Source organism: Monomorium pharaonis, unplaced genomic scaffold (assembly GCF_013373865.1).
Source record: "Monomorium pharaonis isolate MP-MQ-018 unplaced genomic scaffold, ASM1337386v2 scaffold_597, whole genome shotgun sequence".
NCBI lineage: Eukaryota > Metazoa > Arthropoda > Insecta > Hymenoptera > Formicidae > Monomorium > Monomorium pharaonis.
Genome location: NW_023415909.1, coordinates 13,168 through 31,006, shown reverse-complemented (window position 1 = coordinate 31,006; position 17,839 = coordinate 13,168). Strand labels below are relative to the sequence as shown.

Sequence of the window (17,839 nt, the reverse complement as noted above, 5' to 3'; positions counted from 1 at the left end):
ACGGTCGTTGCGAGCTTTAAGTGGAACGCACCCTTAATAGTGTCTCCCCGAACGTACCCATCGCTGTCGCAAACGGCGCGTTTTCAAAATGGCGTAACCTCGCTCACGTAAACTTAGCCAATCAGCTCCAAAAAGATAATAAAATCTTGATGATAAAGGCGAAGAAGCGGCGGTTTGTATAACTCGAGAGCAGCGAACGTGCAACAATGATAATCCGGAAGAAAGTGTGGCCACGAACTGTCAGTGATGTGCTGTCGATGGTCTTCGTTCTAATCATATCGCCTCTCCTGTACTGGTTCGGGTTATGGATAGTACTGCCAGGATTGTACGGCGATGAGTACCCCGTGTTGTACGCGTTCCACTTCATTCTCGGCAATTTTATTATGCTGAACATTATAGGTAACTTTACGTACACGGTGCTGTGCGACACTAGTACTAGTGGCAGTGGGCGCGTCATACCGGTGAGCACCGCGAAGGTAGCAGACGGTTGGCGACTGTGCACAATCTGTGAATGTTTGGCGCCGCCGCGTTCTTGGCATTGCAGTACCTGCGATACCTGCATTCTCAAACGTGACCATCACTGCGTGTTCACTGGTTGCTGTGTGGGTTACTATAACCATAGGTACTTTGTCATGTTCCTATGCTATCTGTGTTTTGGAGCAGCATATGCCTTCTGCTACGGCAGCCTCTTCATCTGGAACAGAATACCTTTCGAGTTCCCAATGTCGATCCTCAAGATGCTCTTTCCAGTGATCTTCTTTGGATTTGACATGTCCATGGATCAATTCTATCTGATGTTGTATGACGTCTCAGCAGTGGGTACCTTGTACACTGGAATATTATGCATTTATCACTTTAACTTGATTCTCAGGGGCGTCGTGGGGAACGAGAGTAACAAGAAGGATTTCACGTATGATATGGGTTGGAAGGACAATATTAGAGAAGTGTTTGGAGAACGGTGGTACCTGACGTGGTTGCTTCCTTATATAAAATCGCAGTTACCACACGATGGAGTCTTGTGGGATCACTTGTCTTCGAAGAAAGATTGAATTACTTCAATTGATTGCCCTAACTCTTCTCGAACTGTGAAATATGCTCGAGGCAAGCTTTTTGTCTGTTAAAAAGTATTGTTGGACATCTCAATAACCAAAGAACAAGGATTAATTCAAGCTGAAAGAATTACACTTTTTTAATCAGTAGAACTAGAGTCGAGTTAATTAATAATTTACTATCAAGCATATTATTTCTTCTGTATAACTGTTGTACATAAGATTTATATCAAAACAGGTAATATTATATAATTTTATATAATATATATAGAAATTGTATATTTCTTTGGCACATCTAAAATTAGCATCAATTATAAATATTGTCTATGTTAAAGCTAAATAAATGTAGTTAAGAATGTTTTAAATTTCTTAAGGAAATTCTTCAGTCTTTTCATATATAAATTCTTGATTAATAGATTTATAGACATTTTTAATTTTTTCAATTTTTCAACTATATAACTTTTCTTAACATTACATATAATTTTCTAAAATAGCATTGGCCTTGTTTACATTGATTGTTTGATACTTCACTAGTTATTTACTATTTGATAGCATATCAAACGATTGGTGGAAACAAGGCCATTGAGTCTTATGAGAAGGAAAATATAAAAATGGGAAAAAAGAGGATTATATATATACAAAAGATAAGATTTTTTGATGATTTTTCCAAATTTCTGTGATGATTTTGTTGAGTTTTCTGTAATGCTGATTGGTTCTCTTACCATACTTACTTCGTGTTGCGAGAGTAACTATTATTGGGATTGAATTTTGACAGCTGCCAAATTTGTATAGATAGTTATTTATATACAATTATCATTGTAATTTATTTTTAAAAGGTAAAAAATATGTCAAATAGCATGTGCGCATCTGTGATGTCTACTATTATAAAAATATAGAATAATTAGACATAGATATATGTAATAAAAAAATATTTATTTACTGTGACAGAAAATTAAAAAAAATTAATTATTAAGAATAAGATTATAAGAATAATATTAGAATTAAAACTAAATATCACAATTAGAAAAAAATTATGTAGAATGTCATCTTACCCACAATCATCATGTATATTTTATAAAAATGTTGCAAATATGAGAAATGAAAAATATGAATATGTTAGTGTAGCATTCTTTTTACACCTTTTTAAATTTTTTATTTTTGTGACGTCGGATTATTTTTCATTCTTGATTGACCATAGGCCTATTCTTCGTCGCTGCATTGCTGCACTGGTGCAATAAGTTAGAATGAGACAAATATATTTTTTTCTCATTCTAACTTATTGCACCAGTACAGCAGTACAGCTACCAAGAACAAGCCTTATGAAGAAGAGCTTTTGATATTCATTTTTACACAGAAGATGACACAAACTACAACCACAGACAGTTTTGCGATATTATACTGTTGCACTGAGGAGGAGTCAAATTGTGAGCCAAATCGTTTGCATACTCAATGTACATAATTTCGTTTGTGTTCGTGTTGCAATGTATTTAACATCAGCTTATAATAAATACTTATATGAAATACATTTCTTATACACTAATATCCAGGCTGGCTCTTATTGGCAATTTTCTCCTTGACATATTATTTGAATTATTAGTCTTACCAAAAAATTACATATGAATGCAGAAAATATATTTCTTATCATACATTTTTGTGGACAGGTTGAAATCCAACTACAACAGATGATTTACTATTATCTAAAGTCTTAAGTTCAATATCAACCCATTTGTTATCAGCTTAGAGAAATTAGCAATTCGTTGTTTCACCCATTTCGTCTTATCCTCCTTTCCCCTATCGCAAAATATAAAAATTTTTTTAAACTATTCGTAAGAAAAAATATATTTATAAAGAACATTTTAGAAATAAAAATAAAAGTTCTTATTATTTCATGTAAAAGTACATTCTTGAATTATATACAATTCTCATTATATTAATGAAAATTGTGACAAAATAAAATGTGACAAAAACACTCGTTTCTATATTTAAATCATAAACAAATTTTTTCCACATTAATATTTTCTAATGTTATAAAAAATATTTAAACATAACGATTATCGTTTTTTAATTAAATTTTGTTAATTTGTATTTATTTTGAAAATATCAATACTAAAAGTTTTTTTATTACAAAAGGTTAATAAATAAAGTTTTGAAAAAACGTGACTCTTTTAAGCTAATGAACTTCAGTAATTAGCCGATGTTTTATTTATTAAAAAAATTTTGATTAATTATTTAAAATATTTTTTGAAATCGATTGTTCCTATTTTTAAACACAATTTTAATTTATATTAAATGATAACAAGTTGAAGTTAAGAATATTAAATTGATATGTTATTAATATGTTATTAATACAAGAAATAAGAGAAAGTACCATTTCTTGATCGAGGCAGTTCTTGGTGCCTGATAATAATTTTTGTGAATTTTTGTGTAAATGTCCAACTGCGCACCGCATAGTTGGTTTTGAAACATGATTCTTACCTAAAGCTGGAATATATAATATCACAAATTAAATTGACGAGCAATTTGATGATTCTGATGCAAGCATCTATAAAATTCTCCTCTTCGAAAAAATGTAATTTTATATTTAAGATTTGTTTTTTAATTTATACATTTAATTGTACATATCTTATTTAAAAAACTGTACATATATGTAAGAAAGACAGTGGCTTATATAATATACATAATTAGTACAAGAAAGAGTAATTTTTTCAGGTGCCTATTTACAAATTAAATATCCACAAAAGATTGACTTTCATTGGCGCATATTTGTAATTGGATGATCACAACCATATCTTTCACACAATCTCTCTGGCTTCTCGAATTTGCAATTTATGATGTGCTGACCACAGTATTACAATATACTTTATGTGATTTAACATTTGTTTAATATTTAATTAAATATCAACAATTATTGGATGTACGATTCTTTTCCTCATCTGTGTGAACATCTGCCGCTATAGTACACCTCAAACGGTATATAGTATGTAAAAGTATTTAAAAAATTGTATAAAATGTAAAAGGAAGGCGTATGCAAATATTTCAGAAAACAGCTATATGTGAAGCTATAGAATAAAATAATTATAGGAAAATATCTTTCATAATACTTGATCCTATGATAATTGATTAATTGTATTGTGATTTTATACTGTTTAGAGTTTTCGATACAATCTATAATAATATTATAATAATAACAATTATATAATTTAGATAGAAAATTATTTCAGTCGTGTCGTAATCCGCCATCAGATAAAGAAGCACTAAATATTTGCGTTGTACATTATATTATGGAGGTGTTTATTTATTTTCTTAAAAATTTCTTGAAAATTTTTGGATTTTCCAGACTTTTTTATTCCAAATTCCACATAAGATTAAAGAAATGTTTAATAGAATTTTGAAATACGTAGAAGTATAAAGTACAAATAAACATACATATATTAATAAAAGACAAGGATTTCACACGAAACTATATTTATCCTTTTTTGTAATTAAAGCTGAAATCTATAGCAAAGCCTTCTACAGTATAATATTGTCTTCTAGTATCATCTTAATTTGTTTAAATAAAAATTCGTAATATGAAAATATCGTTCATAAATTTGGGAACAAAAATATGAGGTTCTCTCGCATATTTCATGAAAAGTTAAGTACAAAAAGTTTAAAAAAATTTTGTTAATTTGCGAATCGTGTATATTATAATCAATATCTTTTCTTTGTTCTTTCTTCTATAAATTTTTAGTTTCAAAGTAGAAAAAAACATTTAATAAGTAATAAAGTTTTACACCTTAAAAAGTTTTATATCATATTGCGAAAAATTATTGCATCAATTTCTTTTAAACAGCATTTTAAGTTTAGAGAAAGCCTATTTTAAAATAATTTTTTATTAATTTTTGCCTGATAAATCACCAAGTTACAGTGCTTAAAAAAAAAAAAAAAAAAAAAAAAAAAAAGTTGGGAAAAATATTGATTTTATGTATAAACAAAATATAAGATTAAAAGATATATGTATTTAAAGCTCTATTTTTCTTTTTTTTTTATGCATTTGAGAAAATTACGATTTTTTTACTAAAATACTTAACTTTTGCAGATATTTTCAAATTTTTGAACAATATTGAATATATGCGAATGTATATCCAATTATACTAACTTTAAACAATTATACTTATTATTAACAGATTATTAACATTTTACATTTATTATTATTATTATTATTAAAAAATAATCAAAGAAATAATTATTAAAAAAGTTTTTTTTAAATTAAATTTAAAAATAAAATTGAAAAAATTCTCTGAATATCAATAAAATCTTATGAAAATCCATGATTTTAAGAAAGAAAAAATTCCCCTAAAAATTTTAGTTTTTGTAGTAGTATACATAAACATCCCGATTATCTTTGATGCCTTATTTTATGATGATTATGAATGCAGATATTCTCTGATGCGCCACAAAAAGATAATGAGCGAACATTATTCTGCATATAGGAATATATTAGGCATATTCTTTTTAGCTGAACTTTCATAGTTTATCTTTCCTTCTTCTTTTCTTCCCAGAAAAAAAGAGAAAAGAAACAATACAAGAAAATCAACTAAAAAAAGAAGCCTATTAAACAAGCGAATGTATCTTATCTTATAAATGTATTTTTACTTGATCCACTCTTTGTCATCTATATATATATATATTATCAGACAAACATCTATATTTCTACATCCTTTAATAGACAATGCGAATTTTTTAATAGAAATTATCTCTCATAGAATTCATTAATAAAGATATTTTTTAAAATAAGTTTAAGAAAACGTTACAAAATAAAATCACTAGTTCAAAACTTGAGGAAACATTTTACAATAGTTCGAGAATTAAATTTTTATTTGAAAAAAACTCACAAAAAATATATCTCCGCTTTGCGAATATTCAACATAAAAATAAATATTGTTATTTATTAAAAAATTAATTACTATAATCTACAAAAAAATTATCTAATTTAATTAAAGATTTTTTAATTTGAAATCGAATGTTTTTCAATTTATCTAAAAGCTTTATCTATCTAAAAAATTCATTTTGATTTGATGGATACTATTGATACTATTTCTATCATTACTGACGCCACTGGTTTTATGCAGAAACATTCTTAAATTGCATTCGCTCAGATGCAAGTTCAACTTTCATTTTCGTTGGAATAATCATTACAATTGGAAGCTATCACGACATAAAAAATTGAGACTTACTGTTCTCTCGATTAGAATTCAAATGCTTGAGTTATATTTGCTGGTCCAGGAATGTTACGTACGATTAACCCGTATATGAAAGGAAGATTATACTTTGGGCAGTAGATTAATGTGACCCTTTTTCTTATATGTCCTTTTAACGGCAAACTTGATGCATACTAGTACGAGTATTGCAGCTGAGGTAACGTATAGCACTACACAGATACTAATGTCAAATATGTTCAAGTCCCAACCGAAAGCTGTAGAGCGCTTCGTCTCTTTGGCGAGTCTCTCTGGCCTCACTCTCGAATGGTTGCTATTGCTCACACCTATATCGTCAGAAGTGCTGATCCCGTCGAACTTAATGTTACTGTAACTATATTTCGTTTTTAGATATCGTAAAACTTCGTCCTCGTTCCAGCTATTGTTAACGTATCTACACGCTGGGCAGTGCTTGGCCGCGGGATATTGTATCTTTTTGTGTTCGGGATCCTCCGTGTTGTCACCCGATAGCCGAGCGTTCACCTGATTGTGCGCCCGCCATAACCAGAGCACGGCTTCGTCCTTGTTGCGCACATCAAATATCCTATTCCTATTGGCCATTTCTACGAAATGCGCGGCGCAGTCGGCGCAGCCGAAGAAATTCTTAATGTAGCCGTGCATCGCCCGCAGTACCGCCGTGGGATCTTGCGAGAGAACTCGGGTAACATCTTTGTCGCGTTCCACTGCGAAATTTACTGTCAGCATGTGAAACATGGTCCACAGTCCGCAAGGATATCCGCGATACAAGTCCTTGCTGCCCCTGCAGCCTATCCAGTGACGAGGTGTTCCCGAATACACCGGTGACATCTCCTCCTCCGTTGTCCTCGTCAGTTGGCTGAATTCCTCACCGGTTATAGTATTCTTCTTCTCGATGACATTTCGTATCACTTCCAATACGTTGTTACGTTGCAGAGGAAAATATGCCGCCAATACCGCGAGGTATTTTTGTAACGCCTGCATTTTCTCACCGTCCATTAATTTCATTAAAGGTATCTCGTGATTGATCGAATAACGCAATGCGCTCTCGAGATCGAGCTGATACAAATAATCATCGTCAGTCTTCTTTGATGACGATTGTAGTTGTTCCTCTATCGCTTCGTGACGTTCCTTCACAACCGTTGCGATCGTTGTTTGATGTACGTTTCCTACATTCTGTACAATGCCGCGGGACAGTGTCGTGCTCACCTCGTCAATATTAACTCCTCTTGCAATTACGTAATCCTTGATGACTCGTCGAACTCCCTGCCTTGTCGGGATTCTTATGCTGACGACTCTCTGCGACTCGTTGCGGCCGAAGACTATTAAAGTTGGAAATTTAGTAACCTTGTTCATCACGCACAATAGTTCATTATCAGAGGTCACCCTCCGTATCTGTAAGCTGCTGATCTTATGGAGATCGAGAATGACTTCTGCGCCCAAATGTGAATTCGTGCTCTCGAAGATCAGGAAGAAATGCTTTACATTATTAGATGCCGTTTTCCATATGTCCGTTATTTCGACGTTTCTACAACAAAGTGTATTAAAGTATTTTTTGTAACGCAAAACTAAAATATATAAATAATAAATAACGCGTTTCTAAATAATAGTGTGTAAAAAATGTATTTACATCTTATCAAAATAGTTTATTTTTTATTACAGATTTTTCCTAAAAAATTAAATCAAAATTTCTATTAACGTTTTTAGAAAAATTTCTATTTAATGGTATATATTTTATTTATTTATTGTATGCGTATATGTATATGTGTAAGTGGTAAATCATAAATGATTTTTAAAAATATAACAAAAATAGTCTTCAATAAAATTTTTAATAAAAAAACATCAATTTTTTTCTTATCAATTTGACATTAGTATAAAATAGTTGGTAAACATTTTAGCAATTTAGTTTAACTTCTTGACGAATTTATAATCATTAAAAAAATATTTTTTGGAAAAAATTAATTTGTTTTGTTTACAAACATTAAATAGTTCTGTGTCTGATAATATATGTTAGGGACTGTAATAAACAAGGAGTTACAAATAAATTTTATAGTGTAATCTGTCTTTAATTTTAACTTGTAAATCACAAAAATTATAAAAAAAATGAATTTAGAGGTACCTATACGAATAGTTCGAATTCAAAGTGAATTAAATTACAATAGTGATGTTTTTAAATTGCATGGCTTTATTTCATGAGACGTATATATTTCATTATCATGAATACCTATTGTATAAATTATTATCAAAATAACAGTACTTTAGTACTTCATTAAACTATAAAAGAACAAAGTTTTGTTCTAAATTTAATAATACTAATTTTACTTTACTTTGAAAAGAAGGTTCATTGGTTGTGCAAAATTTATGACGTACCTGTACGGTGCAATATTAGGCCATGTAAATCCCCGTCCTTCTTGTTGTTCCGTTTCGAGCCTGTTAATTAAATTGTGCCTTACTGAATCAACGCTATCCCCCTTTTCTATCACTATACCTAATGACGGTGGATGTGCATTTATAGAGAAATATTTCAACATTGGATAGTGCATGATCTCGTACTCGCGACAAATTGGATTGTTGTCGTCGTCGGCACAATCTATAGCCGCAACGACGACGATGTCATTCCAAGCTGAAACATTTTTATTTATCTAATTATTACAATCTCTCTCTGTACGTAAATAAAGAAATTAAATGTAACTAATTTCGTCAAAATTATTTTTTATTTTAATCAAATTAAAGACTGGTATTTCTTTTTTGACTCGTAAATATTAGGTTAATTTTTATGTACGTATTTTAATTAAAAATGTTATAGAACGATTTTAAATTTTGTATATTTATTACTTCTGACTGCTGCCAATCTCAGGTTGGCATGAAAAAATGAAGGGAGTATATGTTTCACCAAGCTCGAATCAGTAGTTACCTTAATTCTCGATAACTACAGCATGGTTTGATATCATCTTTTGTATATTTAATATTAATTAACCTTTTCATCGCCAATGGGAAGTATACTTCTCACTTATTTTCTTTTATTTTAGATTATAAAAATTGTTTTAGGATAATAATAATGTTCGACTTTTCCAGTACAAAAATACTTAATTTACATGTTTCCAATTTTTTGCACTTAGTGTTTGTTTATAACAATTTAAATGTGAAACGAGCAACTTTCAAAAAAAATTTCTCCTCAAATTTTATATTAAATTTAACTATTTTATAAAGAGTTTTTGGGGTCGCTGATTATTAAGGATGTATCGGACTGAAGTTCAAAATGGTACAAAGTTGCTAAAAATTTGTGAAATTGTTCTTTTAGTTTCCCTAATGTACTGCAAAAAATTGAAAACGCATCCACTAAACGGTTGCTGAGTTATAACTATTTTAATTTTCATTGATTTTACATGGTATCCTTTTCTATCTTATGGAAAAGGACGATCTTGACGGATAAAACAGCTAAAAAAATATAGAAGAAATAGTACCAATGTTTTGCATTTTTTTGTACATCTAGTATATGAATAGATGAAAATATCTGCCAAGTTTCAATTGTCTTCACTACACCATTTTAAAGAAATAAAATATAACTTGAGATAATTGTGCATTTTCACTGTCAAAAGTTTAAACTCATAAGTGAAAAAAATCGCAAATACGTAAAAAATACCTTTGTAAGAGTAAAAATAAGACTCTAACTATCGTTCAAGTTTCTTACATCTAGATTTACAATGCGTTAGGCGTAGATATTTAAGTATTTCAAATTTCATGCACTTTTGTCTAAGATTGTATGTCTGACAGTCAAAATTTTTTAATGGCGGATCTAACACGGTGGATGGAAATATTAAAAACTGAAAATTTTAAGTTTAGAAAAATATAGTCGTATTCTACACAAAATTTACAATATAAATTCTTTCATAATATTTCGCTTAAATGTATCGTTCTTAAAGGGATCCTTTATATAAAGTCGTCTGTTTTACCGACATTCAACCATTTAGTTTCGAATTGAATTTACAGAATTGAAAATCCTTTTATACGTTTAAAGTACGTACACAAATAAACTCGAAAACGATTAGATCACGACCAAAAATGCAAAAAAAATTTTAATGTTCATTTGTTCATAAAAATATTTGCTTTAAAATACAAATTATGTAGCTTATATGTACAAATTATTGTACACCGCAGTTCAGAATAGATTGAGGAATAAGACTATATTCGTCAAATTACAATTACAAGCTTTAAAAAAGTTATTTATTGGATCAAATTTTGTTCATTTAAGCGCTTTCACTGAGAAATCTGTACACAGAAAAAAAATGTAATACAGCCAATAACATATGTGATTGCGGGCTGCCAACTACATAAAATACTCAATACAATAATATTTGCTATTAATGCAAGTACAATATTGATACTGCAATAGCATATATTATTGTATTGAGTATATTTTTAATTGGCAGCCCGCAATAACATATCTTATTGAATATATTGCATTTTTTTTTCAGTGTAGTAAAGCGCCGTAAAACAAAATTTGATAAAAAAAATAACTTTTTTTACGGCTTATAATCGTAATTTAACTAATATAGCCTTATTCCTCAATCTATTCTGAACTGCGGTGTACCATTCATTTGTAGATATAGACCTAGTTTACACCGAGCACTTACTACGCGTATCAAGTGCTCGGTGTAAACTAGGTCATAAGCCTACATAACTTGTATTTTGAAGCAAATATTTTTATGAACAAGGATAAATAAATGACTCTACATTATCGACCTCGATCAAGTTTGACGGGCTGTTTAGCATCCTCCTGATGCTAAAGGGCTACCGCACAAACTCTTCTATAACGCGTTACGTTACGTTAAGTACTCCATACGAACCTAAGTTGTACTTAAAATTAAACTTAAATCAACGCACAAAGAAATTCTTAACGTAAGAACTTAAGAACGTTAAAAGTTTCTTTGTGCGTTGATGTAAGTTTAATTTTAAGTACAAACTTAGGTTTATGGAGCACTTAACGTAACGTAACGTGTTACGAAAAAGCTTGTGCGGTGGCTCAAACTGCTCATCATCAAACTTGATCGAAGTCGATAATGTAGAGTCATTTGTGCACGTCATTAACAAAATGTTGTATGTATTTCTTTTATAGATTTAGAAATCCTTTTTCAGAATTAAAGTTTATGTATTAATATCAGCTTATTAATGAATTTCATACCAAAAATTAAAAAAAATTTTTCAGATTGCTCTTTTAAGACACGAAATGTTTACTAATGTGTATCTTTTTTTATTAAGACGCCTACGCTTAATCTGAAATCATAGTATATCATATTAAATTTACAAAATCTGAATTTTATAGATTCGGAATCAGCGATTCAAAAAACGTAGATATGCAAAGTTTCAAGAAAATTTGCTGAAAAAAAATTTAATTAAGCAATCAAAGGGCTAAGGAAGATTTATAGTATACATATAATTATCATAATTTATTTTGTTAAATAAAAAATGATAAATAATATTATTTTGTCTATACAATCTCCCATTAATTGCCGAGTGATTATAAAAATCAAAATGGTTTACCAATAAGATTCGTCCTAAACATCTGTATTGGAAGTATTATTAATTTATAGTTGAGATAGATATCTGATAATAGCGGGAATAATAAATTAGGTTTAATCTATGGATTAACATCTATCATATATTGAAATTTGTCATATTGTGGTGTTATTAGATTATTATTTATATAAATATGAATAAATCTGCAGAAGATTTGAATGTTTCTAAGCAAGTAAGTTATTATTTATGGTATTTCTTCTATTTTTTTCTTTATTTTTATTATATTATATTATATTATATTATTATATTCACTGACAAGACACTATTAAAGATCGCTAAAACTTATGGATGTTCACGTCACTATTAATATTTAAATGATTAAGACAGTGATATTGTTAGACAGTGATTATTTTATGATTTATTTTTTTCGTAGATATGTGTATCTATATTTAGAACTCAATAATATTCAATATTTATTTAATTTTAAACTGTAATTTTTATGTTATCATCCAAGTTTGATTATCACAGAGATGATTATTGTACAAAAAGAATTTACAGCAATATACATATAATACAATATTATAGCATTATAGGTATGCGTATGTGTTCATAAAACATTTATATAAGTCACGAATTTAATTGAGTCCAAAGTTTCTTTGGGAGCAACAAAAATTTGTTAATAAATAATGGTTAAAATGGTTAAGATGGTTAAAGATATTAATTTTCAATAAAAAATGATTAAAATGGTTAAAGATATTAATTTTCAATTATATATTTTATTTTTAATCTTTACAGAAACTTGAAGTAAAAAGTTATATAATGATACTCATGCTTGAATTATTTGATCAAATGTGGACAATTTTTACGTTCAAAAAAGTTACGATTAGACGACACGTTTTTCTATTTCAATAGGATAAGCGCACAAGTAATATATATCAAAAAGATTTTATAACTATACACGAAAAATATCAAATGTGTTAAATTGAACGTGCATAAAAAGTGAAGGTTATAGATAAGAGTATTATTTTAAGGCAAACAGAAGTAACGTTCTTCATTTTATCAGTAATTTTAAAATTACAGAATTGTTCATGTTTGAGTGATGATGGAAAAAAAAATTAATAAAAAAAGGTTAATCCATTCAAAGAGTCTTTTGAATCATTCAATACATTGTACATAGCTTGAGTAGAAAATTTATGACTTCATTTTTTAGTCTGATGACTTCATGTCCTTGATTCGATCCACTGTGCGTCGATTTAAAGTTACTGACATATTTTCATTTAAAAAAAAGTTTTTATCACAGTTTGTATGATAAAAATATTTATATTTTTAAAAATTTGGAAGTTTTCAGGATTTATACCTTAGGTAAACATACTGAAATATATGATAACATAAAAATTAATTGGTCCAAAAGTTTTTAAGATATCGCGTTTGCAGTTTTTTTAAAAGCGTCTTTATCATTATTTTACATCTTTAACAAATTGATATTTTTTAACAATTTTTATTTTATATATTGTCAAAGATGCAATAAACATACAAAACTTGAAATCGATCCATTAGTAGTTAAAAAATATTCGTAAAAACAATTCTTTTTCTCTTTCTCTTGCGCATTGAAATGGAAAAGACCTTTAATTCTTCAAGAGAATCACTTAGAGAGATGTATAGTTTAATAAATAATTTATATAAATAGTCTGTTCTAAGTATTTGCTCGCAATGGATAACTTACATAAAATGTCACTCGCCAGAGCTTTCCACGTCGGTGCGAATCTATAACAAAAGCCACACCAGCTGTTATAAAACTCGACTAACCAGCTCCTACTGCTCTCGTAAACGTTTGCCTTGAAATTTGTGGCATTGAGTATTACTACGTCGTCGCTAGCATTATATAAGCCAGGACCACCAAGACTAATCAAACTTTGATACTGATCCTTAGGATTTATTACAGCTGCGCTGCTCCAATTTATCGTTAGAATGTTCAGCAGGCACAATCTTAGTATAATCCCTGTTACTTCTGGCTGGTCCATTCTGCGTTTCCAATGACTGACATTAGAACTCAATTACTCCTCTTTTTCTGTAATAATACAATATCAGTTAATTATTAAAGTTATATAATAAACATACAAGGTAATTTTTAAGTAAATAAAATAATAAAAGTTTTATCTTGGTTTATTTCATAAAGAAAAAATTCTATAAACATATATTTTAAAGTGCTTTATTTTTCAAAGGGTGTCACAGTTAAGAAAAAAAAGATAAATTTAAAAACTCTAGAAATATTGAAAAATATTTTATTCAAATTTAGTATATATATAATATTAAAAAATATTTGTCAATATTGATAAAACATTTTTAGATTCATTAAGATAAGTAATCACATTAAGTCTTAAAAAAAAATCGTATCACGATTTTTTAAAGTTTAATTTTTTTTTAAATTAAAATTCTAAAATAACTGTATCTTGGTTTTTTTATTTGCAGTTATTTACGAATTAATATTATTAATGTTCAGAATAATATTTGCAATTTTTTATCTTAACAAAACATTTTGGGACACTGTTCATAGTGTATATACTTTCTTTTATAAAATAAAACAGATTTTTTCCTTGAATTTTTTTATATTTTCTTAGAAATCACCCTATATAATTTTAATATTACGTTAAATTTGACGAGCATGTAAAGCTCTCGTTATAAAATTTAATAATTTCATAATTTTTTCAATATTCTTAACTCTATACTCAAAATTCTTTAAAATTAAACTTTTCATACAAAATGTTAATCCAAGAATTAATTGTAATTAAAAATATAATAAAGTGAAAAAATTTTATAATCGCAAAATATACAATAAAAATATTTCTTATTATTAATATTTTTTATAAATCATATGCACTTACTTTTAAAATCGAGTAAGATAGTTTTATCCTAACTAACAATAAATTAAGGTTAAAGCTAGTTATAAAATTAACTTATTTAAAAATTAAGATAAAGTTAAATTAAATTATAAAATTTAATTTTAAAAAGTATTATTTAAATCCAAATAATTATAATTAATTATAATTTTTGTAATTAACTTTATTATAAGGTTTATTATAAAATAAAACATAATAAAAAAATAATATGGAATGTATTATAAATTTAATAATTTATTTTTAAATGAGGTATAAATAAAATAATTAAAAAATATAATTTTGTAGAAAAAAATTATTTATAGCATTAATATAAAAATAATTATAATTTGCATAAAATACATGTTATAAATATTGAATGTTAATAACAATATTATTGCAAAATTGTTATCGTTTAGATTTCCTTTTAAATTATTACAATTACTCTAATAAAATCTTTGTTTCTTTTTATTCAAAGTAATAAAGTTATATGGCCGTAAACATAATGTAATGACAGTCATGAAATACATGAAAGCTGACAGACATTTATTTAACATCGTTTAATGTTCAAAGTTGTATAAAAGAAAGAATATGAGCTAAAAAAACAAAAAAATTAATTTATTAGAAAAAATTAATAAATTACAAAGTCTAAATATTAAAAATAATTAGTTAAAGTTAACTAGTTAAATTAACTTATTTGAAAATAACTAACAAGGAAACCTCTTAGGTGTTGTAACACACTTTGATAAAGCTTTTGTGGATGATTAGGAGTTGTGTAAGAATAATTCTACGTTAGGAGAAACTTCTGATTTATGATTTATAGTTTAAATATTTCATGCTTTATGTTAAGATATCCCAGATAAATGTGAAAAAATCTATATTTTAAGATCAGGGTCATCGCTATTTTTTAAATAAAACTATATGATTTTTTTTAGATAATAAAATTTCTCTGATTATTCTGCATAAAAAAATATTAAAGTAAAATTGTCGACAAATCAATAATTTGCAAGATATTTTACAATTTATTCTGACATATTTTGACATAAAACATAAAATATCTCATAAACTAAGAATCATATAGAAGTTTCTCCTAGCTTAGAATTATTCTTACAAAAGTCCTAATTATCCACAAAAGCTTTATCAAAAAATCCATTACAACATCCAAGGTTGGGTTCAGAGAGCACGCTTTTGGCGCTGTGAGCATGTTCTATCTTTCTTCGACATTCACTGAGTAACAAGGATAGAATGATACTTTTAGTGGCTAACAGCGTTTTCCCGAACTCAGCCTAAGAGGTTCCCTTATAAATTATAAATTACAATAAATTTTTCAATTTTATTATTTAATTTCTAAACTTTTAAATTGTTACCAATTCTGTTTACTTCGATATTTCATTCATCTATATATTTTTATTTTTAACTAAACTTTTTACTAACACAAATAAGAAAATGTCCCCAACTAAAAAATTGTAAAATTATAAAACTTCAACAATAGAATATCTCGATGTGATAAAATATATTTTATTGGATGAAATTCACCCTAAATTCATCATGTAAATTCCTGAAAATCGGTCTAATTTTTTTATAATTTTTTTTATGAGTGAGATTTTTTTCTTTTTAGAAAATATATGATAAAAATCATAAATTTTATTTCAATTAATTTTAAATGTAATTTTAAATAAAGTTTAGCAAAATTTTAATGATAAAAATATAAAAGTATAATTATTTTTTCATATATTTTTCTATAAAATAGAATCCCAAAATTAATCAGAATTACTACTTGAAAGAACAACTTGTGAGTTCGCGACATGTCGCAAATATTTCAAAAATGATATAAAGTTTGCTAAATACAAAATTTGCTTTCTAGAATTACCATAATATGAATTTTAGTAAAAAAAAAATACACTGGAATAAGACTCACATATAATTTGAATTTCATGTAAAATAAAAAAAATTAGTTGAATATTCTGCAGGATAACTTAAATTTTGTGCGAGAAAAAACTCAATGGAAAAATTGTAAACGATGTCATTTTATAACATGTGATACAATACATGCCGATATATAGATTGCAATTCAATAACATGAAATATTGTATAAATACAATACCTTTTTATATATGTTATCTCGTATCTTTCGTTACAAATAAGTTCCCAGTCAGTCGACACGTCGAGCGATGAGATCTCGTTGAAGTTTCACTCTACATTAGAGGGAGCGATGGAATGATTTCCTAATTTACTAATTTACATTGATGTACGCATCAAAGTATATGTATACGGCACGACGTGAGCGACATTGAGCGACATAACCTGATGTTTGACAACACTCTTTGAGATAACCATAAATACTTCTATACATGGGTTGGGTTCGGAGGACCACGCTTTTGATGCTGTGAACGTGCTCCATCTTTCTTTGACATTCATTGAGCAACAAGGATAGAATGATACTTTTAGGCCGAAATCACATGGTGCGGAATAGAGCTGCGGAATAGAACGTGCGTTGTAACGTCCTGGGCCCCTATTCTTGAATTCATTCGCAAGAGAAACGTATTCGCAAATTCTGTTCTTACAGAAAAGTTAAAAATTTATTGGCTATCGTATGGCTTTCAACCAATAAACTTGCAACTTTTCTGTTAGAGCGGGTATTTGCGCATACGTTTTCTTGCGAATGAATTCAAGAATAGGGGCCCTGGGGCTCTATTCTTGAATTTATTCGCAAGAGAAACGTATTCGCAAATTCTGTTCTTACAGAAAAGTTAGAAATTTATTGGCTATCGTATGGCTTTCAACCAATAAACTTGCAACTTTTCTGTTAGAGCGGGTATTTGCGCATACGTTTTCTTGCGAATGAATTCAAGAATCGGGCCCCTGGGGCTCGATTCTTGAATTCATTCGCAAGAAAACGTATGCGCAAATACCCGCTCTAACAGAAAAGTTGCAAGTTTATTGGTTGAAAGCCATACGATAGCCAATAAATTTTCAACTTTTCTGTAAGAACAGAATTTGCGAATACGTTTCTCTTGCGAATGAATTCAAGAATCGGCGCCCTGGACGACGGACCTTCCTTTATTCCACTTACCTCGGCAGTAGATAAAGGGGCGCTCTCTCTCTTTTTGGGCTACCTGCTGGGCCGGCAATACCCTGGGATATGAGAGCTAGGGTTGATTCAATTATTAGCTGTTGTAAGACATTT

At 28.5% G+C, this 17,839-nt stretch overlaps 2 protein-coding genes across 2 annotated transcripts; one reads left to right on the top strand and one right to left on the bottom strand.

Moving 5' to 3' along the window:
• Positions 1 to 53: 53 nt before the first annotated feature.
• On the top strand, positions 54 to 2,591 carry LOC118648687 (probable palmitoyltransferase ZDHHC24). Its single transcript, XM_036295067.1, has one exon. It carries the CDS (start codon positions 207 to 209, stop codon positions 1,047 to 1,049), a length of 843 nt encoding a protein of 280 aa, XP_036150960.1. The 5' UTR covers positions 54 to 206; the 3' UTR covers positions 1,050 to 2,591.
• A 3,471-nt stretch (positions 2,592 to 6,062) lies between these two features.
• On the bottom strand, positions 6,063 to 17,014 carry LOC118648688 (sulfhydryl oxidase 1-like). Its single transcript, XM_036295068.1, has 4 exons — positions 16,757 to 17,014; positions 13,503 to 13,847; positions 8,633 to 8,885; positions 6,063 to 7,790 (listed from the first exon to the last, which is right to left on the bottom strand). The coding sequence occupies exons 2-4, from the start codon at positions 13,798 to 13,800 to the stop codon at positions 6,353 to 6,355; spliced, it is 1,989 nt and encodes a 662-aa protein (XP_036150961.1). The 5' UTR covers positions 13,801 to 13,847; positions 16,757 to 17,014; the 3' UTR covers positions 6,063 to 6,352.
• Between the last annotated feature and the right edge of the window lie 825 nt (positions 17,015 to 17,839).